General features: G+C 38.6%; 1 protein-coding gene across 4 annotated transcripts in view; it reads left to right on the top strand.

Annotated features, from left to right (window-relative positions):
- ZRANB1 (zinc finger RANBP2-type containing 1) overlaps positions 1-27,339 on the top strand; it is a 65,697-nt gene extending 38,358 nt beyond the window's left edge. For 2 of the 4 annotated variants that reach the window (XM_070481277.1, XM_070481274.1), the window contains 8 exons: positions 4,927-5,114; positions 9,585-9,738; positions 12,117-12,188; positions 12,753-12,951; positions 21,082-21,202; positions 22,468-22,597; positions 22,702-22,931; positions 24,121-27,339. In XM_070481277.1, coding sequence (XP_070337378.1) covers positions 4,927-5,114; positions 9,585-9,738; positions 12,117-12,188; positions 12,753-12,951; positions 21,082-21,202; positions 22,468-22,597; positions 22,702-22,931; positions 24,121-24,339 — 1,313 coding nt within the window. In that variant the 3' untranslated portion in view covers positions 24,340-27,339. Of the gene's footprint in view, positions 1-148; positions 271-4,926; positions 5,115-9,584; positions 9,739-12,116; positions 12,189-12,752; positions 12,952-21,081; positions 21,203-22,467; positions 22,598-22,701; positions 22,932-24,120 lie in introns of all 4 variants that reach the window. The other 2 variants (XM_044748977.2, XM_070481283.1) reach the window with 2 other exon arrangements.
- Positions 27,340-27,586: the final 247 nt, after the last annotated feature.

The following is a 27,586-nucleotide window of genomic DNA, read 5'->3' as shown; positions in this document are numbered from 1 at the left end:
TTTTTAATATGGAAAACCAGTTAAATGAATTCAACTCTGGATAGAGGAAAACTACCCAGACGTCGTAGCCAGCCACATCTGCATCTTTCTACTGACCCTGGTAAAGGATTCTGAACATTACCACTTAAAACTAACTTTTCTCTTTAAGGGTTCCTGAAATTGTGCCAGCTGACTCCAAGTCCACCCTGACCCCACAGCATAAAGCATGCTGTGATGTCACAGCTACCATAGAACTCCAGGGTAGTGTTGAGCTGGCCCCTGTGGGCTCAGGTAAGTCCTGGCTTTTTTTTTTACCATTTGGCATTCTTTTCAAAGTTAGTTACCCTTATGATTTTACGTCATAAAAGAAAATAAGGCAAAACTTTGAAAACTGTGCCATATATGGGGGAAAAAAATGTCTGTTTTCTAAACATCTATAAGCCAGCTCTATATTCTAACCAACGGAGTTCCATAGTAGCTGTGAAGTCCCCAGTAAGTTGTGACCTGTGGCTGCAAAATATGTTAAATTCTACTTCTGGCCCAGCTTACAGAACAATATGAGCTGCTTTTTTTGTTGTTGTTTGTTTTAACTGTGTAATATATAATATAGTAGCTTTCATTTACTCTTAGGTCTTCATGTTTTCAAAAGTATATTTACACTTTATGTAGTTATGCACCACTACTTAGCTAGTTGTGTTTTTCGTTCAGTCAATTTTGAAAGTATGATGATACTGCAGGTTAGTTTTATACAGTTAGTCTTCTCCGAGTGCCTTCAGCTGTCTTTTTAATTTGGCTTCATAGCATGGAGGAGGAAGGGACAGAACGTGTAATACATGTTTGTTGAATTTTCAAAAAATGTACTAACAGAAAGATGTTCGGTGGTTCTTGGAGGCATTGTGAGATGTCATTAACCTAGAAAGCATATATGTATCACCTCTTTCTCTTTTTATTTTTTTTATTTTTTTTCCTTTTTCTCCCCAAAGCCCGCCAGTACATAGTTGTATGTTCTTTGTTGTGGGTCCTTCTAGTTGTGGCATGTGGGACGCTGCCTCAGCGTGGTCTGATGAGCAGTGTCATGTCCGCGCCCAGGATTCGAACCAACGAAACACTGGGCCGCCTGCAGCGGAGCGCGCGAACTTAACCACTCGGCCACGGGGCCAGCCCCACCTCTTTCTCTTCTGCTGGAACTTTTCTGTTTTTTCACAGTCTCTGTTACATTAAGTGAGATATTACCACTTACATTTATTTGCTCTCTTTTCCTTCTTGCCAACTCTTCTACCTTCTTCCTGCTTTTCTTTTATCCCCTAATATTAAAAGGTGATAAAAATATATTGTTATGTGAAGAGCTCAAAGACATGTTGTAAGTTGTTTCACATATAATCTGATGCTTTTTTTCTTCCCAAGTAGAAAACCTGTTGTGGCTAAAAACTTTAAACTGAGTATGGGCCAAATTCTCTTAAACACTGTATTTACAATGAAAACCCATCTACCAAGAAACTGTCTAAACTTTAATCAGTAGCTCTCCTTGAGCAATATGTAAAAAAAGATATACCAAAAATTTGGACAGTTTATGACATTCTTGTGAAATTGGACTTGTAATAAATTTACTCATTTTTGTAGCTGAAAACTCACCCGTAACCAAGACTATGAGCTCTTAGTTATAGTTAATGAAAAGAAAGGAATTATATATTCCCAAAACATTAGACAATGAAATATTTTTCTTTTAAATATTACTTTTTGCCTATGCTTAAATTTAAGTTTTTCATGTTCTGGAAAGTTTGGAGAGTTTTATGCTGTGAAGAATAAGAACAAAATCTCTATTCTGTTCATCGTCATTTTCTGCCCTCCTGTATTTAGTCCATGCTAGCAAGTGGGCAGTATCCCCCATCTGCAGTTTAATGTGGAGCCTTGGGATCGGGAGAAGTAATTGTTTTTGGTGTTTTGGGTTAGGTCAGATAGAAATCCTATTTGTGTGTATGTGTGTATCAGCTTTATTGAGATATAATTCACATACCATGCAGACCATTTGAAGTTGTGTGTGTTTTTATTTTTATTTATTTATTTATTTCTGAGGAAGATTAGCCGTGAGCTAACTTCTGCCAATCCTCTTTTGGCTGAGGAAGGCTGGCCCTGAGCTAACATCCATGCCCATCTTCCTCTACTTTGTATGTGGGACGCGCCTACCACAGCATGGCTTGCCAAGCGGAACCATGTCCGCACCCAGGATCCGCACCGGTGAACCCCAGGCCGCCGAAGTGGAACGTGCGAACTTAACCGCTGCGCCACCAGGCTGGCCCATCTGTGTATATTTTTAAAAAACACTTAATTTCAAGGCAGACTGGGTGACATGGTAAATCATACTTCCAAAGCACAGTTTGCTCACTTTGTTGTACTGTTTAGTCTGTACCCCTCCCCACTTTGATTCTGCTAGTTTCTAATTACAGAAATCCCTCAGAAACATTAGGAAACGAATTCTTAAGCAAGAATTTCTAAGATGAGATTTTTCCAGACGTCAGCTATATGTTGACTTAGCTAAAAATAGTAAAGACAGTGATTTGGAAGATCTCTCCTTTCTCCAACCAAAAGAACAGTTAGTTGGTATTTAGCTTTAGATCACCTCATCTCTGTCTTTGGGAAACAAAAACATGCTCATGCACAAAAACTGTGCAGGTCTTCCTCTTTATCTTTTCAGGTAAACTTGATTAGACTTTTTGGTCCTTGCTTTGCTTTTGAAAGTGCTTAGAACATTTCTTATGTCAAACAAGGAAATTTTACAAATACATGCTTTTTAGGTTAAAGCTAAAAACTGTAAGAGGTTCACTGATACTATACGCACCTGGAAATACTTTAGCTTTGATAGGACTGAAGTGCAAAGTGGTTGCCTTCATAAGGAAATACTATATACCCAAAGGGAAATGGAGTAGCGCATTTCAGTTCTAAAGTAAACTACATTGAATCATTCAAAAAGTTATGAGCCCTACTAGATTATTCTCGTCTGTTTATTAAAACAAGTTAAGCAGAAATTTTAGAGTTCTTTGTGTACTTGACTCTTTAGCCATATATTTGTTTTTATTTTAAGTAGTATTTTCTATGTCTATTCTTAAGGCTTAGGCCAACCAGAGAAGATTGATCCCCCTTGTCTCATGCCCGCCGTATCACGTTGTAGCCCTGATGACTTCTCCAGGGCTCTCTGCCCCATAAGGGTGTTTTGAAGCCCTTTATGTGTTGGAGGTGGGGGTTATAGCTGTACTTAGGTATTTGTATATATATTGAGGAAGGTATTAACCTACATTGTTGTGGAAATAAAAATTCCTATAAGAAGGTATTTTCGTTTGATATGGATTCTTAACCTGAAAAGTATCTGTGTCTGAGGCAGGGGGTCATTTTTCTGGGGAGAGGATCTAGATTTGCAGAAAGGATCTTTTAAAGATTGTATTTTTTCTTTTTCTCCCCAAACCCCCCAGTACATAGTTGTGTATTTTTAGTTGTGGGTCCTTCTAGTTGTGGCATGTGGGATGCCGCCTCAGCATGGCTTGATGAGCGGTACCATGTCAGCGCCCAGGATTCGAACCGGCGAAACCCTGGGCCCCTGAAGCGGAGCACACGAACTTAACCACTTGGCCATGGGGCTGGCCCCTGCAGAAAGGATCTTTGACCCCAGAGTTTGAAAACTTGTGCACCTGGCCTTTTATGGCTCACAAATGCGATGAAAAAGGACTGTTTTGAGTATAGGATTTGTGTTTTTACTCTCTTTGCATTTCTCACATTGCCTAGTGTGGTGATCTTTATGTCATGGGCATTCGGTGAATGTGGGAATTAAATTATTCTAAAGTTTTTGTTATTCTTCATGACTGGGGGAAATAGTTACGTTGTACCAATCTGTTGTACTCTCAGGAATAGCTCTTATTTATCTAATTCCTAATTCAAGAAAGCAGTTAAAAATGCTGCTTTTAAAGTATACCAAGAATATTTTTAAGCTAGTATTAGAATTTTACCCAACAAATTTTTCCTGTTGTTTCTTAGGAAACACTTAAAATTATTTGGTCCTATAGTTTTGGGTGTGCATGTGTGTGTTTTAACACTGTTTGTGGTAAATTTGACAGCTAACCTATTCCTTCATTTTTTGTCAAGGCTATTTGTTTATTATACATAGATGTACCGTACTGCTTAGTAAATAGGATTAGTCTTAACCTAACGTTAATTTGTGTTAAGATTAATAACATGGTTCAGCGGGAAAGGGAAAGTTCTTTATGGATTTGGAAAAAGTGATACGTGTTTTCTCTCTCCACCCCTCAACTGATTTGTAGTGTTTTATTTTAGCATATTTTTGTTTGAAATCATCTGGTTCAAGTTTTGCTGTATTAATAATTCTTAATGGGTGTAAAGAAGACTTGGCTATGAGAGATTCTGAAATCAAAATATTGCTAACTTTCACTTGCATTGAGAATGGTTTTAATTGCTCTGAAGTGTTTCAGAGCTAAACAGCAACGTGGAAGATTCAGCGTTTGTTTTGATTCAGCTTTAAAAATGCAATATAAAGGGCAAAAGCAGCCCAGTGCCCAAAGGGAAGCACTTCCCTGTCTCCTTGGTTTCTTCAGAGTCAGGACCAGAACAGGTACCTTAGTGTCTTCTATGAAGTCTAGTTTCTTATACTAGATTACCAATCCTTGATCCAATTAATACAGTCTAACAATTCCTTTAAATGCCCCCAGAACATGGAGCCAGCACTGATGTGAAGGTAAGTACCTAACGAGGCAGTTCTAGTTCTGGAAAGAAATTAAAGAGGAATACGCTAATTTTCCTTATATTCTTTAGGACATTTAAATGATGCCCCAGGATCCAGGAAGCACAGAGAAACACTTAAAGAGTTTAGAGTGAATGCTACAGGTTTCTGCCTTTTGAAGGGAAATAGAATTAAACTCTTTTCAATTTCGATGCTTGTTTTAGGGGTTGTAGAAGGTGATTTAGCTGCTATAGAAGCATACAAGTCATCAGGAGGGGACATTGCGCGGCAGCTCACTGCAGATGAAGTGCGCTTGCTGAATCGTCCTTCTGCTTTTGATGTTGGCTATACTCTGGTACATCTGGCTATACGTTTTCAGAGGCAGGATATGTTAGCGATATTGCTTACGGAGGTGAGTGTGCATTTTGGTTAAACATTCTTTTATGTGAAGGCAATGTGTTCTTTAGTTTTCATTTTTGATGTTATAATGTTTCTCCAAACAGTTCTGAAATGTTTTACATTCTTCTACCCCCCTTAAAAATCACATTAAATTTAAAAGACTTCAGTAGTATATGATTCTTAAGGGTATATGCTTTTAAAACAGGACATTTTGCCATAACATTTGAATCATATATTTGATTTAAAAAAAACTGGGATGTATCTGTCATTCTTTAATTCATTTATTCTCTCAGCTCACAAATATTTATTGAGTACCTACTATGTGCTAGGCACTGTGCTTATAAGGGATTTAATTGTGAAGACACTGGCTCCTCCTTCAGTGAACCTCCAGAAAAGTAGAGAAATAAACAGATGATTCTGTACAGAGTATGCTGTCATAGATGTAAGTGCCAGGGGCTGTGGCAGAACTTGAGAAAGTGTTTTGAGATATCTTACCTAGGGCAGGCATCATTTTAGCTGAGATCATGGGTAGGAGTTAGCCTCATAAAGTAGGTGGAGGAGAGAAGAGAGTTGAGGAAATCATTTATTAAGAATTTTTTGAATTCATTTATTCAGGGTGGTGGTATTTGTGGTGAATTCAGGAACTTGAAAGTAACTCAGCATGGTTGTGATGGCGATTGGGAACTGAGAGGGGAAGTGTGAATGGTAAGCAGGGGCTGCGTTATGAAGGGTCTTCTAGGCCAAGGAATTGGAAGATTATTCTGAGAGCAGTAAAAAGGCTTTGAAAAGTGTTAGGTAGAGGGGCAGGGAAGTGATGAGATCAGAGGGTGTTTTGGTTGCTGCAGATGGGAGAGGGGCAAGTCTGCTTAGGAGGGCACTGCAGGGGTGCTGGCGAGACCTATGCCCGTACAGTAGTGACAGTGGAAATGGAAAGAAGTGGGCTGGTTTGAGAGAGATGATGGCAGTGTAGTCAGGATTAAGTGGATAGATTGGATATGGAGAGTAATGATGAGATAGGGTCAAGGTTGATTCTGAGGTTTCTGGCTTAGATAACTAGGTAGATTTTACAAATGATAGAGGTTGCAAGTGAATTACTCAGGACGTGACTATATTATCCAGGTAATTTTTTTAGTGATAAGGGAAACAGGGTAAAAGTGCAGAGAGTCAGATCAACTGTGGATTCAAATTTTGTCAGTATACATCTTCCATATGTGCTCATGCATATTTGCATATTCAAATTCACCAGTATTTGGAAACCATGTGAACAAAGCCCTGGGGTGGGGGGATTATGAAATGTGAGGGTTAGATGAAAGTGTGATTGAGATGGCTGGCCATTGTGTTCAGTTTGGTAAGAGTCCAGTGACGCCAGGGGCACCTGATAGACTCAGAGGAAGGGGAGGGCTTGAAAGACAGCTGAGATGAGCACAAAGGGTAGGCTTACTGAGTATAATGGAAAAGGGTACTGTTTGAAAAGCAGCAATGTGATTAGAGGGCCAGAGTTCTGGAATGTGGGATGGAATAGTTACAGGCAGTTTCTGTAGTGTCTTAGGTCTGGCTACAGTTGTGTTGTGGATTCAGAGGGGCCAGCATGTGGGGTTATGGTTGCTGGTGGTGGCGGGAGACAGGATAGAAAAAGCAGTTGTGAACCAAGGCTCAAGTCTTTAGGTTCCCCTCAGGCTGGTAGAGGAGTATGGGAAGATTCTGGAGGGACTGGCCTAAGTCACCGATCTCCTAAGAGCAATCTGGGGATTGACAGTGGGAAGACAGTAGAATCCCAGTGTATTTCTTACTTACTGCTGTGTAACAAATCACCTTAAAACTTAGCAGCTTAAGACACCAAATACTCGTCATCTCTCAGTTTCTGAGGGTGAAGAATCAGGGACCAGCTTAGCTGAATGGTTTTGGCTCAAGGTCTCGTGAGGTTACAAACTGCCGGGGCTGCAGTTGTCAGAAGGCTTGACTGAGGCTAGAGAATCTGGTTCAGCGCACTCACATGGCTGTAGTTAGAGGCTTCAAATCCTTTTGATGGGAGCCCCTCTATAGGGGTGCTCATGACATGGCAGCTGCTTTCACCTAGAATAAGTGATCTGAGAGAGGGAGAGAGGGATCCAAATGGAAGCTGCAGTGTCTTTTATATATAACCCAATTTAGGAAGTGACATACCATCATTTTTGTCGTATTCTGTGGGACACATAGACAACCTGGATATAATATGAGAGAGGAAGGAAGGATTGTTTTAGGGAAAGAACAAAATTGATAATGGGCTGTAGTCTCAATAGAGTAGGCAGTCCAAAGGACAGAATTGAAGGGGCCAGTAGAAAGACTGGATGGGGGAGAGTGTGAATCTAGTTTAAGGGATGTGTCTGCAGAGATAGCACAGAGCCACGTACTTTTGGAGTGAGAATAGGAGATCATTCTGTTCTGGGGATATATATCTGGGGCAGGGGTTTTGATTGGATTTTAGGTAATGGACCCTGTTGGTAGTCTGGTGGAACCTATGGACTTCTTTTCAAGATACTGTTTTTAAATGTGTAAAATAAAAATAAATAGGATTGCAAAGGAAATCAATTGTATTAAAATATAGTTGTTAGAATATTAAATCAAACTTGTGATGTATAAGAAAATGCATTTTTTTTTTTAAAGATTTTATTTTTTCCTTTTTCTCCCCAAAGCCCCCCGGTACATAGTTGTGTATTCTTTGTTGTGGGTTCTTCTAGTTGTGGCATGTGGGACGCTGCCTCAGCGTGGTCTGATGAGCAGTGCCATGTCCGCGCCCAGGATTCGAACTAACGAAACACTGGGCCGCCTGCAGCGGAGCGCGCGAACTTAGCCACTCAGCCACGGGGCCAGCCCCAAGAAAATGCATTTTAAATATAGGCAAGAGACTAGTGAAAATGAAGAATTTAAATTTAATTAAAATTCCCATTCAGGTTCACGCACCCTTCCCAAGTTCATGGGCCCTAAGTTAAGAACTGCTAGCCTAAGGGAGATGATTGAGAATGAGAAGGTTGAAGAGGCTAGAAGATGGGAGGCAGGCTTACTGATGGCAGCAGGAGGAGGAAGCTTGGAGGCCATTCACTGGCTATAAGGTTCCTCTTGGAGTATTTGCAGTGTCCAGGTTTCTGTACAAGTTGTTTTTGGGAAAAATCTTCCCTGGTTTTTGGAAAGGGGCTGAGGGCTACGAGTTTAAAATAAGCTGTTTTTGAATTTACTTTTGGGATCCATTTTTACACTGTTACTTGAGAAATAGTCAATTATATTCTGAAAACATTTAATATTTGGTTTTCCATAATTTGTTGCTTGAAAATTGGGTTCATGGAGTTAAGATGTAGTGAGCATTTCATCATTACTGGTAGTCTTGGCCAATAAAGTTTAGTAGAACTGAATTTTCACGTAGGAGTTTTCAGAAAAGGACATCTAATGGTTGTGTTGGGTATGCAGAGTTTTTGAAACAGTTTACCTTAGTAGCAATTACAATTAAGTTGTCTACACATATTACGGAGATGACATTATTAGTAAGATTTAATCTTTGAGAGGCTTATTGGAAGATCTCCTGCTCCAAATCCCGTTTGTGAGTGTAAGTCTATGTTTAGGAAGGTCACAGAGAATAGAGCTAACTGGCTTACTCAAGTTTCACACCAGGCTCATTTCCTCTCTAGCAGATGCTCAGCTTTGATTTCAGAATTCTCTGTATGCAGATTTCTTGAGCTCCACAAAAGGAATACAACTTAAATGTAAGATAATATCTTTGCATCATTTATTGCTGTTCATTATTTAAAAAGGAAAGTTCTAGCCATCTCCTTGTTTAGAGGTCCTCTGTGGTAGTGCCCACTACACCAGCATTCTTGTTTCATTCCCATCAGGCTGTACTTCAGAGGTCTGTTGTCTCTCTTGCTCTTGGAGAAGCCAAATGCTTTTTAAACAATTCTGAGTTATAACCAATGGGGAGGGATTTGAAGTAGGTGGGAACTAACTCTTTAAAAATATCATGTTTTCTTTATTCCAAGTCAAAGAATAAATATTGAAATACTCTTAACAGAGTGGGAGAAGAGTGTTTGTACTTTTCTCTTTCTCTGAGCTGGAATTCCCTTTCTTAAGAGTTTTTTATTAGAATGATGGTTAGTCTGACTTAGGTTGTTTCCTCTTCTCCCTCCCTCTCCTATGCTGAACCTTTGTGAATAAGACCATTTTGCTTAAATTTTTATATGCATCTTTGTGTATTTCCTTGGGATAAATTCCTAAGATGAAGAATTGCTGAGTCAGAGGGTAAAGCATTTTTATGGCTGTTTTCCTGGAAAGTTGTACTACTGTATACTTCCACTGGTGAGGAAATAATGGCCAATACCCAAACTATTTTAAAATTAAAAGAAAAAAAACCACCTTGAGTTATTGGAAAATTTTGGTAATTTCTTTTAAATATTGTTGTTTTCTGCTTCTGTTGATGATAAATGAGATGCAGACGAAAGTTTCTTTTGTATTTAAGGTGTCTCAGCAAGCAGCAAAGTGTATTCCAGCAATGGTGTGTCCTGAACTGACAGAGCAAATCCGGCGAGAGATAGCTGCCTCTCTTCATCAGAGAAAGGGGGATTTCGCTTGCTATTTTCTAACTGACCTTGTAACATTTACGTTGCCAGCAGGTAACTCCAAATTTCAATGTGAAAAGAAATTTACATTTTATTACAATTTTATTATGTCTGATTGGAAGTGTTTTGTTAGAAAGTAGATAACATAGCTACTAACATGTGCATCTTAAATTACTTGACTACCCTAGTTATACTGGAAGTGACCAGTACAAAGGTTTTAGATCTGGGAGGAAGACAGCAGCTAATAATAACTGACTTCTTTATGGGCCTCAAATATTTAAAAACATCTGCTTTATCCATTCCCTTTTTTCTTTGGTTTTATTTTATATTATTATCAGTCTACTTTTTTTTTTCTTTTCACACCTGTTATTTTGAAATTAGATAGCTATTGGTTACTCGATATTAGGAGATAGCGTTAAAAAAAAATGGGCTTTTGATGGGTAGAGTCACGTTATTTGAATAAAAAATACCGGCATTCTTTTGAAAGTGTCATTACTTTCTTCACTCATTACATTAATTTTCACTATACTTGTGAAGCAGCTTTTCATATTTCAATGACAATTGGAAATGTCTTCCAGGATGCTTTTTGTCACTTGGCATTGAATAAATGCACCAAACACTAAAAGTTTCTAAAATAAAGCCCCCATTTTGGTACTGAGTGTTTTGAGCTTTTATATTCAGACATAAACATAGGTTTTTACAAATGCTAGGAAATAAGTAAGCCTTTTAAAATCAGACAAATTTCATTTGAAATGCAGTCTCTATGTATTTAAGCTTACCCCAAGTGATGATTAGATTTTTATTTTGAATTGAAAATAGCTTTAAAAATTTTTAATTTTTTTCATTTTTGAAGGGTAATGCTTTTCACTCTAGACTACTCAGTTAGTAAACTGAATAGAGCGTTAGAGAATTTAAAGAAGATGACAAAAACAGATCTGTGTGCAAAAATGAATGGTTCATTAACTTTTATAAGAAGATTCTGAAGTCTGAAAATAACAGGCTTGAGCAGAGGTTGAGAGTTTGGGGAGAAGAGAACAGATAAAAATTTGTATGTAATTATTATTATTATTATTATCATTAACTTGAATATCAGATAGCCCTGTTCTTTTTTTTCTTTTGTTCTAGCTTTATTGAGATATAATCGACATATAAAAGTGTCAGGTATTTAAGATGTACGTTGTGGTGTTTTGATGCATGGGTACAGTGTGAAAGGATTTTCCTCCATCTAGTTCATTCACACGTCTGTCATCTCATTTATTTATTTATTTATTTGAACATTTAGTTCTACTTAGCAAATTTAAGTTATACAATACAGTGTTATCTACTGTAGTTACCATGTTTTATGTTAGGTCCTCAGCCTTATTCATCTTACAGCAGCAAGTTTGTACCCTTTTAAACCTCCACCTCCCCAAACCCCTGGCAACCACTTTTCTAATCCCTGTTTCTATGAGTTTGACTTTATTTTAAGATTCCACATATAAGTGGTACCGTGCAGTATTGGTCTTTCTCTGTCTGGCTTATTTCAGTTAGCATAATGCCCTCAGGATCCATTCGTGTTGTTGTAAATGGCCGGATTTCCTTTTTTCTCATAGCTGAATAATATTCCGTTGTATATATATATACATACCACATCTTGTTTATCCATTCATCCATTGACAGACACTTAGGTTGTTTCCATATCTTGGCTGTTGTAATGCTACAACAAGAATGGGAGTGCAGATATCTCCTCTATATCATGTTTTCATTTTCTTTGGATATATACCCAGAAGTGGGATTGCTGGATCATTATCCATACTTTATTCCATAGTGGCTATACCAATTTACATTTTCATCAGCAGTGCACAAGGGTTCCCTTTTCTTCACATCTTTGCCAACACTTGTTATCTCTAGTCTTTTTGATGATAGCTTTATGTAATTAGTGGTCCAAATGTTAGTCTTTTGATTACTTTTAGATGGAGCAATTTTTTTTTCCTTTTTATTCTTCTCTCTCTTTTTTTGAGGAAGATTAGCCCTGAACTAAGATCCACCACCAATCCTCCTCTTTTTGCCGAGGAAGATTGGCCCTGAGCTAACATCTGTGCCCAGCTTGCTCTATTTTATATGTGGGATACCTGCCACAGTATGGCTTGATAAGTGGTACATAGGTCCATGCCTGGGATCTGAACTGGTGGCTTGCTGAAGCGGAACATGTGAGCTTAACTGCTGTACCACCAGGCTGGCCTGTAGATAGAGCACAGTTTTGATAATGAAATACATAAAGGAAATAGTGTCCATCACATACACACGTTATACATGCACATTTCTTAAAAGAAGCTACTTGACAGCCTTCAGTGGAAAGGGAGTTATTGTAGATGAAGTCACTATTAGATGCTGGTATCAAATTTATTAAGTTATGAGATGTAAGATCTTTTAAGTCTGCTTTTTCTCTGTAGATATTGAAGACTTACCTCCAACAGTCCAAGAAAAATTATTTGATGAGGTGCTTGACAGAGATGTTCAAAAAGGTAAGCATGGGATTGAGTGTAATTTACCTTTCATCGATTTCAATAAACGTTTTGCTTTGTTTTATAAGGTTTGGAGTAGTTCACTGTATGGTCAACTTGTATTTTTACTTGTATTTAAATAAAAAATGTAAAGTCCTTAAGAATAGTGTCACATTGTGCTGTTAAAAATGCTCATTTTGTCAATTATATCTCAATAAAACTGGAAAAATGGTTTAAAAATTCTCATTCGCAGCTCTTAAATGTAATAGAGTGAATGAATAAAAGTATAAAAGTTTTTAAACCTTGGTTTTCTACTTCCTGTTCTAGAATGAGTATAGTTCCATATTAAACATTTTTAGAAATTAAATTGTAAAGAATTTAAAAGTTGAGTAAATTATTCCAGACCTACAAGATGTTTCAGCTGCTCAAAAGGTTTATATTTCAATTGATCAAATTTATTTAGATGTTCATTAGTAAATTACACATAAACCTATTAACATCTGGAGAACAGGTTCTTTCCTCTATTGAATACTCTTTAATTGCATAGGCATGAAAATAAACATGTTATTTAAATTCCTCATATAGAGTTAGAAGAAGAATCTCCAATTATAAACTGGTCGTTGGAATTGGCTACACGTTTGGACAGTCGACTATATGCACTTTGGAACCGGACTGCAGGAGACTGCTTACTTGATTCAGTACTACAAGCTACCTGGGGCATTTATGACAAGGACTCGGTGCTTCGGAAAGCCCTGCATGACAGCCTGCATGACTGTTCACATTGGTGAGCTAGCATCCTTTCCTCTTTAAACCCAGGAGTGCATTTGCTGAATCATTTCCTTACAATGGTGGGATATTTTTCCTCTCTTATATTTTCTATAGAAGCTAGGGGAAACACCTTTGGTTTTCGACATTGAGACACTTTGAACATCTCAGTGATTTTTTTTTTTGAGGACGAGGATTGGTCCTGAGCTAACATCTGCCACCAATCCTCCTCTTTTTGCTGAGGAAGATTGGCCCTGAGCTAATATCCGTGCCCATCTTCCTCTACTTTATATGGGCGGGGGGGGGGGGGGGGGGCGCCAGTCATAGGTGTGTATGTTAGCACTCGGGATCTGAACTGGCAAACCCTGGGTTGCTGAAATGGAGCAGAATTTAACCAGTACACCACCTGACCAGCCCCTCAATGATTTTTATATCTTTTTAGTGAACTTTAAAATAGAAACATTTGAAGTTGTACTAGTTAGCCTTAAATATTGTTAAGAACTTTGCTCATATTTGTAAGTGGTTATGATTTCATATTTTGTTAAACTGTAAGAGATTGTGTTGACATTGTATTACGAGTTTTTTTCCTTCCTGAGGCACTTCCTGTGGTCTTGAGACTATTTCTTTTGTTTTGCAAATTTTCAAACCCACAGAAAAGTTAAAAACTAATCAGTGCAACAGATCCCAATATCTCCTTCATTCAATTGACCAGTTAACATTTCGCCACACGTGTTTCATCTGTATACGTAAACGCTCCCGTTTGCCAATTAGTTTTAGACATTTTGATGGTTTATCCTTCTCTGTTTCAGTGTGCATCTTTGAAGAGCAAGGATATTCCTTACCCAACCACATCCTCATGACCACATCTGAGAAAATCAACATTGACCCAAGTTATCCAACATAACAGTCCGTATCACATTTTCCAGTTGTCTCAAAAATATCCTCTATACATACATACATATATGTTTATCCATCATCCAGTCAAGTATATGACTAGACTTCAACTGTAAATTCACCCATTGCCATCGCTGGAAGCAATGATTGTATTTAAGAATCAGTGGTTTGGTCTACATTATTGGTTGCAAATAATGTAGACATTTATTTGACTCATGGCAGTTTCTTGGTTCTGTACATATGTTATCTCATTTACTTATCATATTATAAATGAGAAAATTGAAGCTGAAAGAGGTTAAATTGCCCATTGTTGAACCTAGTAGGAAGCAGAAGTCATTTAAAAATGATGTACTACTTTCTGTACAACAGTATCAAAATGTGCTTTTTTCCCCCCGTTATACCTAATTCAGTGCTTATACAATAATGATAATGGCCCTACTCCAAATAACTTTATTACCCTAGTATCTTTATGTAATTTTTGAGCACTTACTACTTACACGTTTTGTTGTCAGTATTTAGGGATTACATGAGGTTCATTAGAACATAAACTCCATCAGAACAGAGATTTTGTTGTGTTTGATTGTGGAAGATCTAGTGCCTGCAATAGCCTGACACATAGTACGAACACATTAAATACTTATTGAATGAAAATACTCTCGGGCCATCCCTGTGACCTACTGGTTAAGTTCAGTGTGCTCCGCTTTGGTGGCCCAGGTTCGGTTCCTGGGCATGGACCCACACCACTCATCTGTTAGTGGCCATGCTGTGGTGGCAGCTTACATATAAAAAGGGGAAGATTGACAACAGATGTTAGCTTGGTGAATCTTCTCAGCAAAAAACATACTCTCTAGAATTTGAAAATGAGAGCAACATAATTACTTTCTTGAGAGCTAAATTATAGATCAAAGCATCATGCCATAGAGTAAAAATTTGTGGTCACCTGCAAAAAAATAAAATATCTCCCTGTCTGGCAAGCCTAGATGGTGACCTGATTGGTGTTTAATATGGCTGAAGAAAGAATGTGTCATTCAGAACGGATGGTTTAGTCATTTAGCCTTTGTCCAGGGGAGAGGGCTTTGTGCTATTTAGTGGGGGTGACTGCTGTGCATTAATCTGGTAGTGTGGTATGGGCAAGACCATTCCTGTTGTGAAGTGGATTCATCAGATGCCAGTAAATGTTCAGCCCATCGAACCTTTCCTGATTAGATTGCCTGCTTACCAGGCAACATCCTGATGATGATTTAGCTGTGTATGTGGGCCTGCCCACACTCAGAGGACCAGAGGGCTTTGCTTCCTATGACAGTGGTTTCTGGGCATTGTGGTTTTACAGGTCTGCCTTGTGGGTTTAGTTAATATGATGCTGCCCCAGAAAGATGGATCTATTCTCTGGGTGTGGATGATGTCTGGCTTCTCAGCCAGAAAGCCAGATCTTCACCTTGGTAAATCTACCACTTTGCAAGTCCCTTTAAAAAACCAGCCTTGGACTGGAGCCTTTTTTCTAGTGGTAGTATCCTGACCTTGTTGTAAGGCTGAAAGTGCACGATAAATTTTAGCAGGTGATATCTATTTTTCCTAATTGTAAGGGCTTTAAAAAAAAGAAAGACATTGGTGGCTAGTAAATAATAATTTGCGGACATGCTACCTGTTTCTCAAAGCTGCCAGTGGGTAATCTGGATTGGAGTTGCCACTAATATTCGTATTAGGACTGGAATTCTCAACTGGTTTTGAGTCATTTGTGGTCCCCAAAGTCTAGCATGAAGGTAGGGAGAAAAAAGAGCACCGTAATCTGAGGTGGTAAATAGGCCAGAGAGGGGGAGTGGCTGTTAGAGTGAGAAGGAATGTGTAGAGTGTGTGTACAAGTGGCAAGTGCTGCAGCAGATCTTTCCGTAATAGAGGCCTTCACTCTAAAAGGACGCTTCAGGAGTGAGGACCTAGAGCTGGCAAATGGACAGGCTTCCCAAAACAGTGTGTGCCTTTGGCACCATCTCCTCTGATCCCTGCCATCTGGGCTCATTGCTTTTACAGTTAAGGCATAGGAAGCTGCATTGATTGTAGTGATGGCACAGACATCCTTTAGCATTAGGGGGAGGGGAATGAAGATTATCAAATGGGGAGAGAGGAAGCAGTTGCCATAGATTCAAGGCATTAGTATAGGTCAAATATATTAGCCTTAATGATTAACCATTACATTGTTGACTATGTTAGTTGTGACAAGTTTGTTGACTGGGTTCTTATGTGACTATTATAAGGTAGAATGAGATGCAGTCTTGATGGCCTAACGGTTAAAGTTGAGTGTGCTCTGCTTTGGTCGCCCGGCTTCAGTTCCCAGGTGTGGAACCACACCACTTGTCTGTCAGTTGTCATGCTGTGGTGGTGGCTCACATAGAAGAACTAGAAGGACTTAGAAGTAGAATATACAACTATGTACTGGGGCTTTGAGGAGAGAAAAATAAAAGAGAGGAAGATTGGGAACAGATGTTAGCTTAGGGAAAATCTTTCCCAGAAAAAAAAAAAAAAAAGAATGAGAGGGAGTGAGCAAACTTGGCCCCTCTCGTAGGCTAGGAGAGGAGGAGACAGCATATCACTTGTCTGTAGTCTCCCTTTTAATCAGTTTTTTGCTAAGGTGCCCTTTGCATGTAATTCAAATCAGTTGGGATGAGAAGCTTTCTTAAGTCATGTGAAATACTAAAGGAAAACTGAGAAAGTCATTTTCTTTTATTTAAACCCCTCCCCCATCACTTCAAGATAGGCTATTCTTATGTAGTAGTAGCTGTGCTATTCTGTTGGCTACCTATGATTTGAGTTGACTTATGTCCTTAAAACTGAATATTGTACTTGCCTTTAATTGAGATGTCAGTCCAAATTTTCAGAGAGGCAAGTGGGAATAATTAATGTAAACAGGGAAAAAAAATCAGTACAGGTCTTTTAGAAATATTGTTATTATTTGGTAGAGCGGTCTGTAGCTTAGCATTTTCTCTGTATAGTTTTTTTTTAAGACTATTTTTTTTAGAGCAGTTTTAATTCACAGCAAAATTGAGAGGAAGGTACAGATATTTGCCATGTACCTCCTGTCCCTACATGTGTGTAACTCCCCATTATGAACATCCCCCACCAGAGTGGTACATTTGTTACAATTGCTGAACCTACGTTGACTCATCATTATCAACTCAGAGTCCATGATGTACATTAGGGCTCATCTTAGTGTTGTCCATTCTCTGGTTTTGGACAAATGTATAATGACATGTATCTACCATGATAGTATCATACAGTGTTATCATTATAGTATTATAGAGAGTATTTTCACTGACCTAAAAGTCCTCTGTGCTCTGCCAGTTCATCCTTTCCTTCTTCACCCTGGCAGCCAGTGATCTTTTTACTCACTCCGTATTTTTGCCTTTTTTGGAATGTCGTATGGGTGGAATCATACAGAATGTAACCATTTCAGAATGGGTTCTTTCACTTAGTGATATGCATATAATGTTCCTACGTGTCTTTTCATGGTTTGACAAAGCTCATTTCTTTGAGTGGTGAATTATATTGCATTGTCTGGATATACCACAGTTTATTTATCCATTCACCTACCAAAGGACATCTTGGTTGCTTGTAAGTTTTGGCAGTTATCCGTACAATTGCTGTAATAACGTGTGTGCAGGTTTTCGTGTGGACGTAAGTTTTCAACTCCTTTGGGTAAATACCAAGGTGTATAATTGCTGGATTATATGGTTATAGTATGTTTAGTTTTGTAAGAAACTGCTGAATGGTCTTCGTAAGTGGCTGTACCATTTTGCATTACCACCAGCAATGACTGAGAGTTCCTGTTGCTCCACATCCTTGTCAGCATTTGGTGTTGTCAGTTATGTAATGTCAGTAATGACTTAGATCATTGACATTCAAAGTGGTTACCGATATAGTTGGATTAATGTCTGCCATATTCACTACTATTTTGTATTTTTTGCCCTTGTTCTTTGTTCCTATTCTTTTTTCTCTGTTTTGTGGGTTTTAATTGGGCATTTTATATGATTCCATTTTCTCTCCTTCCTTAGCATATGAGTTCCACTTCTTTTTTTCTTTTTTAGTTTTATTAGTGGTTGCCCTAGAATTTGCAGTATATATTTGAGTTAATCCAGGTTCACTTTCAGATAACACTATACCACTTCATGGGGTGTGTGATTACTTTATAATAAGAAAACTAATTCCTCCTTCTAGTCCCTTGTATCTATCTTTGTTGTCATTCATTTCACTTAGATGTAAGCATACATAAACATGTATATACATATATATACACACACACAGAAGCATACATAATCAAACACATCGTTGCTATTATTTCGAACAAAAGTGCTTTCTATTAGGTAATTAAGAATAAGAAAAATAAAAGTTTTTCTTTAACTTTCTCTTATTCTTTGATGCTCTTCCTTTCTTTATGTAGATCAAAGTTTCTGTTGTTTATTATTTTCCTTTTCTCTAAAGAACTTAAACATTTCTTGCAAAGCATGTCTGCTGGTGGCAACAGATTCCCACAAGTTTTGTTTAAGAAAGTCTTAATTTTTCTTTGAGTTTTGAAGGATAATTTCACAGGGTACAGAATTCTAGGTTACTGGTTTTTTTCTCTCAGCTTTTACAATATTTCACTCCCCTCTCTTCTTGCTCACATGGTCTCTGTAGAGCACTCAGAGGTGATTCCTATCTCAGTTCCTCTGCAGGCAAGGAGTCATTTTACTCTGGCTTCTTTCAGGGTTTCTTCTTGATTCTGTAATTTGAATAGGACATGCTTAGGTGCTTTCCTGGCATTTTTCCTCCTTGGTGTTCTCTGAGCTTCCTGGATCTGTGGTATGGTGTCTGATGTTAATTTGAGGAAATTCTCAGTCATCGTTTCAAGTATTTGTTCTGTTACTTCCCCTCTCTCTTCTCCCTCTGTTATTTCCATTATGTTTATGTTACACCTTTTGTAGTTATCCCACAGTTCTTTGAACTTCTCTTCTGTTTTTTTCCATCCGTGTTCTCTCTGCTTTTTAGATTTGGAGGTTTCTTTTGATAGATCTTCAAGAGATTCTTTCCTTAGCCATGTCCATTCTGCTAATAAGCCCATCAAAGATATTTTTCATTTCTGTTAGTGTTTTTCATCTCTAGCATTTCATTTTGGTTCTTAGAATTTTCATCTGTGTTTATATTGCCCATCTGTTCTTGCATGCTGTCTGCTTCATCCATTAGAGTATTAATCCTAGTTGTTTTAAAGTTTTACTCCTATGTTTTCATCTAAGAATTTTATAGTTTTAGTTGTTTTTTTTTGTTGTTGTTGAGGAAGATTTGCCCTGAGGTAACATCTGTGCCAGTATTCCTTTATTTTGTCCGTGGATTGCTGCCACAGCATGGCTGATGATGAACGGTGTGGGTCTGTGCCCAGGAACTGAATCTGGGCCACTGAAGCAGAGCATGCCAAACTTAACTACTAGGCCATGGGGCCAGCCACAGTTTTAGCTTTTACATTTAATGTCTATGGTCACTTTTGAGCTAATTTTTAAAGGTGTGAGGTGAAGATCTAAAATCGTCTGTTTTGCGTGTGGATATCCATTTGTCCCAGTACCATTTACTGGAAAGACTGTTTCTTCCCCAGTCACTTGCCTTGGCACTTTTGTTGAAAACTGTTTAACCACAAAAGTAAAGGTTTGTTTCTGGACTCCTTTTTTTCCAGTTGATCTTTCTGCCTATTCTTATGCCAAAATTAGACTGTCTTGGTGATTGTAGCATTGTGGTAAGTTTCTAAATGAGGAGTGTGAGTCTTCCAACTTTCTACTACTTTTTCAAAATTAATTTTGCTATTCTGGATCCTTTGGATTTTCGTATAAATTTGAGGATCCGGCTTATCAATTTCTGCAAAAAAATCCTCTGAGGTTTTGATAGAAATTGCATTGAATATGCAGATTAATTTGGGAAGTATTACCAGTTTGACAGTATGTTGAGTCTTATAATCCATGAACATGGAATTGATTTTTGAATGTTAAACCAGACTTTTATTGCTGTCCCAGTAGCTCATATGTTCCTGGATTAGGTTTGTTTGTCTGTTCTTGAGGAGTCAGGTAGCTTGAGAGTGTAGATCTTGGTGTGGTGGGTGGGACTATTTGAGCACGCTAACTTTCAAAGTATATTTCTCTTAACTCACTTACACTGCAGTCTCTTGAGGAATTTTGAGTGCAGTCATCATTGAATTTCTGGCAAACTTGGTTATCTCATTCGTAAAATTATTGTAGGCACTAACCAAGAAATTTCTAACTGCCTCTGTCTTTCAGTTTGTAACAGCTTTCTCTGTTCCATGATATTTCTCCTTGAACCTTTCAAAACAATGCATTTCATCACTAATTAGAAAATTAGAAAAGCTGGAGCTTTTCAACAATAGCAAAAGAACGTTTTTATCTTTTGCTTTTTTTTTTTTAACCTAGAATTCAAATACATGAAAGTATCTGGGATTTCTAGTTCTTTCTAAGTGAGAGAAATGTGATCTTTCAAACAGGTTAAATGTCCTCTTTTGTTTTGTAAACCTGTCCTGGTTTGTTTTGTAAGACACTGGACAGTTTTGAGCATAATTTTATCTGGTTTTGTTTTAATTTTATACTTGATGTAAAGAAAAAGAATAGATTTTGTCCTTAGTGATTCAGGCTACCATTGACCTAGCTTGATTTCAGTCTTTGTAATCTATCAGCCTGCAGTATTAAAGGGGTATTAAATCCGGGGAAAGAATTGGTTTGTAGGTGCAGTGACTCTTCTTTTCGGATTATCATGTTATAATCGGAAATGAGACTGAAAGAAATCTCAAGTGATGTTGATATTCCTGTGAACACCTGGGCTATTTCAAGTCTGTTGTTTGTATAGTGACCAAGTAGTGAATACTGTACATTAAGGAGAAATGAGGTGTCTTTGATTGTATCCAGCATCTCAGGTGATTTCAAGAATTTTTTTGTTTTGAATTTGTAAAACAGCAGTAGACACTTGAAATTAACTGTTCTCATCAGTAGTGTTCAAAGTTCTGATGAAAATTTGGTGGGCGGTGAATCAAATTATGTCTGAGGATATGTTAAAAGATGTCTCTTAGCAGAATGGAGGCATTTTTAATTTGAAAAATATATTGCAAGCCAGGTAAAATTTAATAAAATTGTTAATCTCTTCACATGAATTGCTTAAAGACTACATTAGATAAATGATTGGAACATTAAATGTACTGTTTATAGGAGCCTTATTTTTTATTGTCTTACTTTTTTAGGTTTTATACACGCTGGAAAGATTGGGAATCGTGGTATTCTCAGAGCTTTGGTTTACATTTTTCCCTGAGAGAAGAACAGTGGCAAGAAGACTGGGCATTTATACTCTCTCTTGCTAGTCAGGTGAGAATGCTGCAAGGCATGTACATCTAGAAGAAAAGTTAAGCCACGTGCTCTCAATTGCTTGATTTTTGTGAGTAACCATGTTGGAGGCCATGTGGTACAAAGGAAAGAGAGCTTGACTTGGCCTCAGGTGACGTGGGTTCTAGTTGTGACTGCTATTTATCCACTATATGTCTATGGCAACTCCTTACTGCAATACAGGGAGAGTAACACGTTCCTTAGATTAAGTGATTATGAAACTGTCAAAATGAAAGTTGTCCTCTGATCATTCTAAGCACTTACATATTTCTTCAGATTGCTCTTCATTTAAATTGTCCTCTCAGGAAGGTGGCTTTTTATGCCGGTTTTACTTACCTGCAGGTTAGCTCCTGTTCTGTGTCTGAGGGGCAACTTACCCAAGGTCACTGAGCTAGTAGTGGGCACTCTTGTGCCCGTGCTGAGCTGTCAGGCCCTGAGGATCAAGTCATGACCTTCATAAGCCTCCCCAGGGGTGAGGCTCTGTCCATGTGAGGCAGGTCAAGGAGAAGGGGCCGTGGACGGGAGTGATTTCTAATAAACTTGGAAGTCAGCTTTTACAAATGAATTGTGTAGGGTTGTCCCTCTTAGATTCTAAGTTTCACGCTAGTTTTATTTTGTGAAGCATGTTCAGTATACCAAACCGTAAAGTTCAAATATATGCACAACATACCACTCCCCTTCTCTGCAGAAAGCACTGTATTTCATTTGAACCCTGTGAAGAGGGTACCTTCTGTGAAGGAAGTACCTTCTGCCACAGTGGCTGTTTGACATCTGCGACAGGTACTTCCTGAAAACGTGTTGTCACAATCATCGTGGGGGAAGGCAGGCCTGTTTAGTTAGCTTGAATTAGGCGATGCTGCCATTTAAGCTTGTATGAAATAACAAAGCTCATCGTTTTACTTCGGGAGGACCTTGTTGTAGGTAGTACTTTCACAGGTCGCTTAACCAGAAGGCGATTATATAAACCAAGCACACCCTGCTGTCTGACTCACTTGTTCCTGGGGTCAGTATTTCAGCAAATCTGTTTGGTTCTTGAGTTTGGATGGTGGCAAGTTTCTTTTACAGTTTTATTGGACTTTGTTATGTGAGGAATCAGATGCTGCTTTAGCTTGACAATATGATTTAAAAAAAAAAAATCGAGATAGTGTACTGAAGGAGGGTAATGTGTTTTACACATCAGTTTTCCAGGGTAGGTAGTAATGCATGTTTTAAAAAGGAATTGTTTTCTATTATTTTGTTCTGTACAGCCTGGAGCAAGTTTGGAACAGACACACATTTTTGTACTTGCACATATTCTTAGACGACCAATTATAGTTTATGGAGTAAAATATTATAAAAGTTTCCGGGGAGAAACTTTAGGATATACTCGGTTTCAAGGTAAGCCATGTTCAAGAGTATTTTAGTAGTCTCTTGTTTCCTATTATAATGCAGTTTGTAGCCACACCCTCAAAGCTCATTGTGATTCTCTTCCCTCTTTGCAGGTGTTTATTTGCCTTTGTTGTGGGAACAGAGTTTTTGTTGGAAAAGTCCGATTGCTCTGGGCTATACGCGGGGCCACTTCTCTGCTTTGGTTGCCATGGAAAATGATGGCTATGGCAACCGAGGTGCTGGTGCTAACCTGAACACTGATGACGATGTCACCATCACGTTTCTGCCTCTGGTTGACAGCGAAAGGAAGTTACTCCACGTGCACTTTCTTTCTGCTCAGGAGGTAAGAAGCGTTTTTCTCCTGTTAACTACTTAAGTAGGAACGGGGTACCAGAACCCAGCCTAGGGTGCCTTTCAGGGGTGGTGTTATCTGTACTACCAGTTAAAGTTTTGAATTTGGTCGTGGTATTTGTCACTTTCTGTAATTACTGGTCAGACTTTGGAATTTACCTTTTCAGAGCTGTTGTGTAGGATGTGTTGTGTGGGGGATACAGCAGTGAAGAGAAGATGGAAGCCCCTGCCCTCAGGTAGTGATGAGTGCTGAGGAGAAAAAGTAAAGTGAAGGAGAGAAGGGAGAAAGGGAGGAGCTAAAGGGGGCCATGGGCCTCGTCACTTAAATAGGGTGGTAAGGGACAGCATCACTGCGGTGACATCTGAATTGAGACCAGAAAGAGAAGTGAGTCTTGCAGAATCTAGGGGAAGAGTTCTAGGTAGAGGCAATGGCAAGGCCAGTGTCGTTTGTGGTGATTGGGCAAGGGGGAAAGAGGCTGAGGGGCTAAGGAGTGGGGTTGGGTTCGTCAACAGACTTCTAAAGCTTTGGCTTTTACTCTGGGTAACAGAAGAGGAGCACTGGCTGCTCAGTTGGGACTAGACCCTCGGGCAGTGACCGGAGCAGGAACACCAGGTAGACCACTGTAGATGGAGGGGAGGTAGTAGAGACCAGGCAGGGGAGGTGAGAATGTGCAGAAGAAGACTCTCAGAAAAACCCATGTTCTTATAAAATGATTGGTCTTTTATTTAATATACCAGTAATTATAAAACTTTCGTAATCATGGCATTAAGAAAAAAATCCATAGACCATAATTTTCATAACTTCAGCCTGTATGTAATTTACTGGGTCTACTTACCTTGTCATGTGTTGGAAGCTGTGAATTTTCTCAGCCTTGTTTTTGCCAGGATCAGTAATTTAGATAAGATTTCCCTTTGCTCTTCTATCAAAACAAATTATTACTAGGTGGTTCTTCCCTCTAGGTTTTTCTGTGAATTTTCCCATTTGATGTCTTTTTTTCTATTTAACCATAGGAAACTGGGTTTTAATCATAAAATTGATGAGATTGAAACCATGTTAAAACAATCTGTTGCTTTGGCTTTTTCACTGGTAATCATATCAGCTATAGATTTCTATTAAATTTTTCCTATCAAGTCTCTCATCTGTTGTATTATTTTCCCTTTTCCTCACTTTCCTCTAAAAGCTAGGTAATGAGGAACAGCAAGAAAAACTGCTCAGGGAGTGGCTGGACTGCTGTGTGACTGAGGGGGGAGTTCTTGTTGCCATGCAGAAAAGCTCTCGGCGGCGAAATCACCCCCTGGTCACGCAAATGGTAGAAAAATGGCTAGACCGCTACCGGCAGATCCGGCCTTGTACATCCCTGTCTGATGGAGAGGAAGACGAAGATGACGAAGATGAATGAAAAAAATCAAAGAGCAGAAGACCAAGGTGTATCGGCTCTGTGGTGACCCCAAAGTGAGTGTGGTGCTCCAAGCAGAGTGCACGGCATGCAACGAAGCAAATCTGGCAGGACCTGCTCGGAGGGGTTTTTCTGATCCACACACCCAATGGAGATGATGCATCTGCTGCGCGAGGAGACAGGGAACTTTGTTTGTAAAAAACTAATTTTATTAAGACAGAACTTTTTTTCTTTCCAAATTGTAAATCTGTCTATAAATGTAACGCATGTGGTTGTGTAAGAAGTTGTGTAATAGGAAAAGTTGTACCAGCATCTTCATATTATTTGAGAAGTTTTTTCCAGCATGGGCACCTCCAAAAGCACATGGTAGATGACTCTTTGTTCCTTTGAGATATTCGTTTTTAAGTAGAACCTGGCATTCTACTTCCATCTTAAAAATCCATTTCACATTAAGTCTCACTAGAGCTTGTTAGAGATTTGGAAACTTTTTGTACAAATTATCCACAGCAAAACATAAAAATAAAAACAAGCTTTTATTTTATTAATAATGTAGTTCCTGTTCTGCCCAATAAAATAAAATCAAATCTTTAAGGAACAAACTGCAAGGAAAGTTAGGAACTTTTTATTGAGTGAACTTCATATAGACATTGTTCCCTTAATTTGGAAAGGGTTTTGGTTTCAATTATTTGGTCTCGTTTAAGTTTCTCGTATGCCCCTTTTCAGTATTTAGGTATTTATTTGTTTGGAAGAGTGCCCTTAAAGTTAGGGTTCTTCTCCCAGACTCTGGGCAGCAGTCTCTTGGTGACTAGTTATTCCCTGGGTGTAAATGAGGCAAGTGCTTGGGGAGCAGGCCCCCCGCCCCCTCGTAGCTAAATGAATTGTGTGCAGTTTGCTCATTTGAGTGATCGACAGTGTTATACTCCCAAATTGCCGTGCAGAGGGTCTTTGGAGTCTGTCTTTCATCATCAACCCTCCTTTAAGCAAATCGTGTTAGAAAGGCATGCCTTTGCTTGGGCTAATTGGGACTATCATTCAGTAGAGAATAAAGATTTAAAAATTGAGTAAGGTCGTAAATGCACTGTGTAATGAATTTCTCAGTGAGCAGTCTGAGAATTTTTGCATGTTGGTTAATTGTGGCCACTCTTATTTAAAGTTAAAACTATAATCTTAGGTAGAAAAACTTTTCATAAAAAGTATTATTTGACCACTTCAGGTATACATTTAATACTGGGTAAAAATTTCAGACCTATCTCAGGAACACAAAAAAGACTTAGTGTCCTGATAAGCATGCTGCAGGCTAATGATGTGGCAAGGAATTTGGAAAGAAGTCCCATACACAGACACACACACATTTTCTTCTCTTTGCTGAAAAGGCTGTGAAAACCTTTAAATATTTGCTTCTTGTTTTCTTCTAAGTTCTGTGTAGATGGTATTGAAATGTGCACAATCTCAATTTGATGCCGGAATACTAAAAATAGAAGCATAACTAGGAGCTGTCATGTATTTTAGTTCTTTTTCCCCCCCTCTCTGAACACTCGCTGAAAGTTCCCAGAATGAAAGGATCACTTTTGCTGCATGCTAAAACTTGCAGGAAAAGTATTTTCAATTTGAATAAATTTTGATATATTGTAATAATGGTAAATGTTACTGTTGCAAGCGGGTAATGTTTTCTTACAAATTGACTCTCTGGTTTGCTTTCATTTTAGTCGGTTATTAATCAAGTTTTTAGAAGGCTTACCTTCTGACTACTTAGCATCTCTATAAAACTTTTCTCCATATACAGGAATAATTCTTTAGTGGGCAGAAACCCTGTTCTAGTTTCTGTTACACAAAAACTACCCTCCGAGTGGAAGAAGCCAAAGAGAGATGCTCGAGGGAGAAGCGTCGAGTCAGTGCGGTCTGCAGTGCCGTCAGCGCTGTCCAGGAAATTACAGGCTCGGAGTTTAGCCTCTGTGTGTTGTGGTCTGCTGAGTGTTGTTTTTCCTGAGGTGCCTCTTTATTTATTTATTTATGATCAGTGACCCTGACCACATCTAGTTGAACAGGTACAGCATTCTTCCCTGTGGGAAAGAATTATAGAGGATCCCATTTCCTAGGCTCCAGGCAAGGGATGGGGCTTTAAATGGTTTTCACAGCAGATTGGCTGATAACAGCCAACATTTTGGGTGAATCAATGCTATGTGAAGCTCTTGAACTATTAAACAGCCATAATTGTTGTCCCAAGATAGAGTACGCAGTCCTTACTCAAAGATTGTATGTGGCCGGGTGAGAGATGTGTATGTCTTTTGGTTGACTCTGGACAGTAACACCTTAATTGTGTGGTGTTAACTTTATGGGTTCTTTTTCTAGGGAGAATATAGGGTGAGGTTTTCTGTTCTAATTAAAACAAAACCTAGGTGCACCGTGGATTTGGACCTGCCTTTTTATGTTATTGACTCTTAAGCTCCTTGTGTCCCAGACTTAATCTGTATTAAGGAAATACTGCTGTTCACAGGTTGGGGTGGGGTGGGGTCTACTTTATGTGCATGTGCCATCCCCTCAGTGATTGCCTCTGACAAGTAGTTATGAAGATGATGTCAAATTATTCTGCTCTGTGGAGTGATAGGTCAGTAACCATGTGCTCCATCTATCCATATGAGGTTGTCTTAATTGTTCATGTGAAAGTTGGGATGGGACCGTCACTTTAAAATGAGTGAGGAAGTTGATGCTTTAAGACACCCTCGACTTTTATTTTAATGGGAAGGAAGGGAAGGGTAAGGAAATGGTTGAAGGGAGTTGGGCTTGACAGTTGCAGACACCACTATTGAAAAAGGAAGATCCATTTAGTCAACTTAAAGTTCTTAACATATGGGAATGGCTGATTTTAATTATTTTGCAACATTTCTTTGTAAATATCATTAAAATTTTTTTTTTTTTTTGGAGATTCACCTCCCTTCCTGCGTTAATGCTTGAGCCAGGTAATTTTGCTTTTGGGTGAATTAAAATCAAAACTCTAAAACTTGACCAATTTTGTTTCTTGAATTGACTTAGTTCTAACTCACTATTTCATCTTAAGGATGGCATTATTTGATGATGATGGACTTACATGAGGTTTTGATTTTTCAGTTAAAACTCTTCCACATGAGGTAATCATCAGCATTCTTGAGTCTGGTTATGGAATAGGCAGATAGAAAAGTATTGTTACTCTTTGAACCCTGGAGTAACAAGAGTTGGAAATTGGCTAATTGAAAATGCAGTTGCCTTTAAACAT

Source organism: Equus asinus, chromosome 2, assembly GCF_041296235.1.
Source record: "Equus asinus isolate D_3611 breed Donkey chromosome 2, EquAss-T2T_v2, whole genome shotgun sequence".
NCBI lineage: Eukaryota > Metazoa > Chordata > Mammalia > Perissodactyla > Equidae > Equus > Equus asinus.
This window is presented reverse-complemented; position numbering and strand designations above follow the sequence as displayed.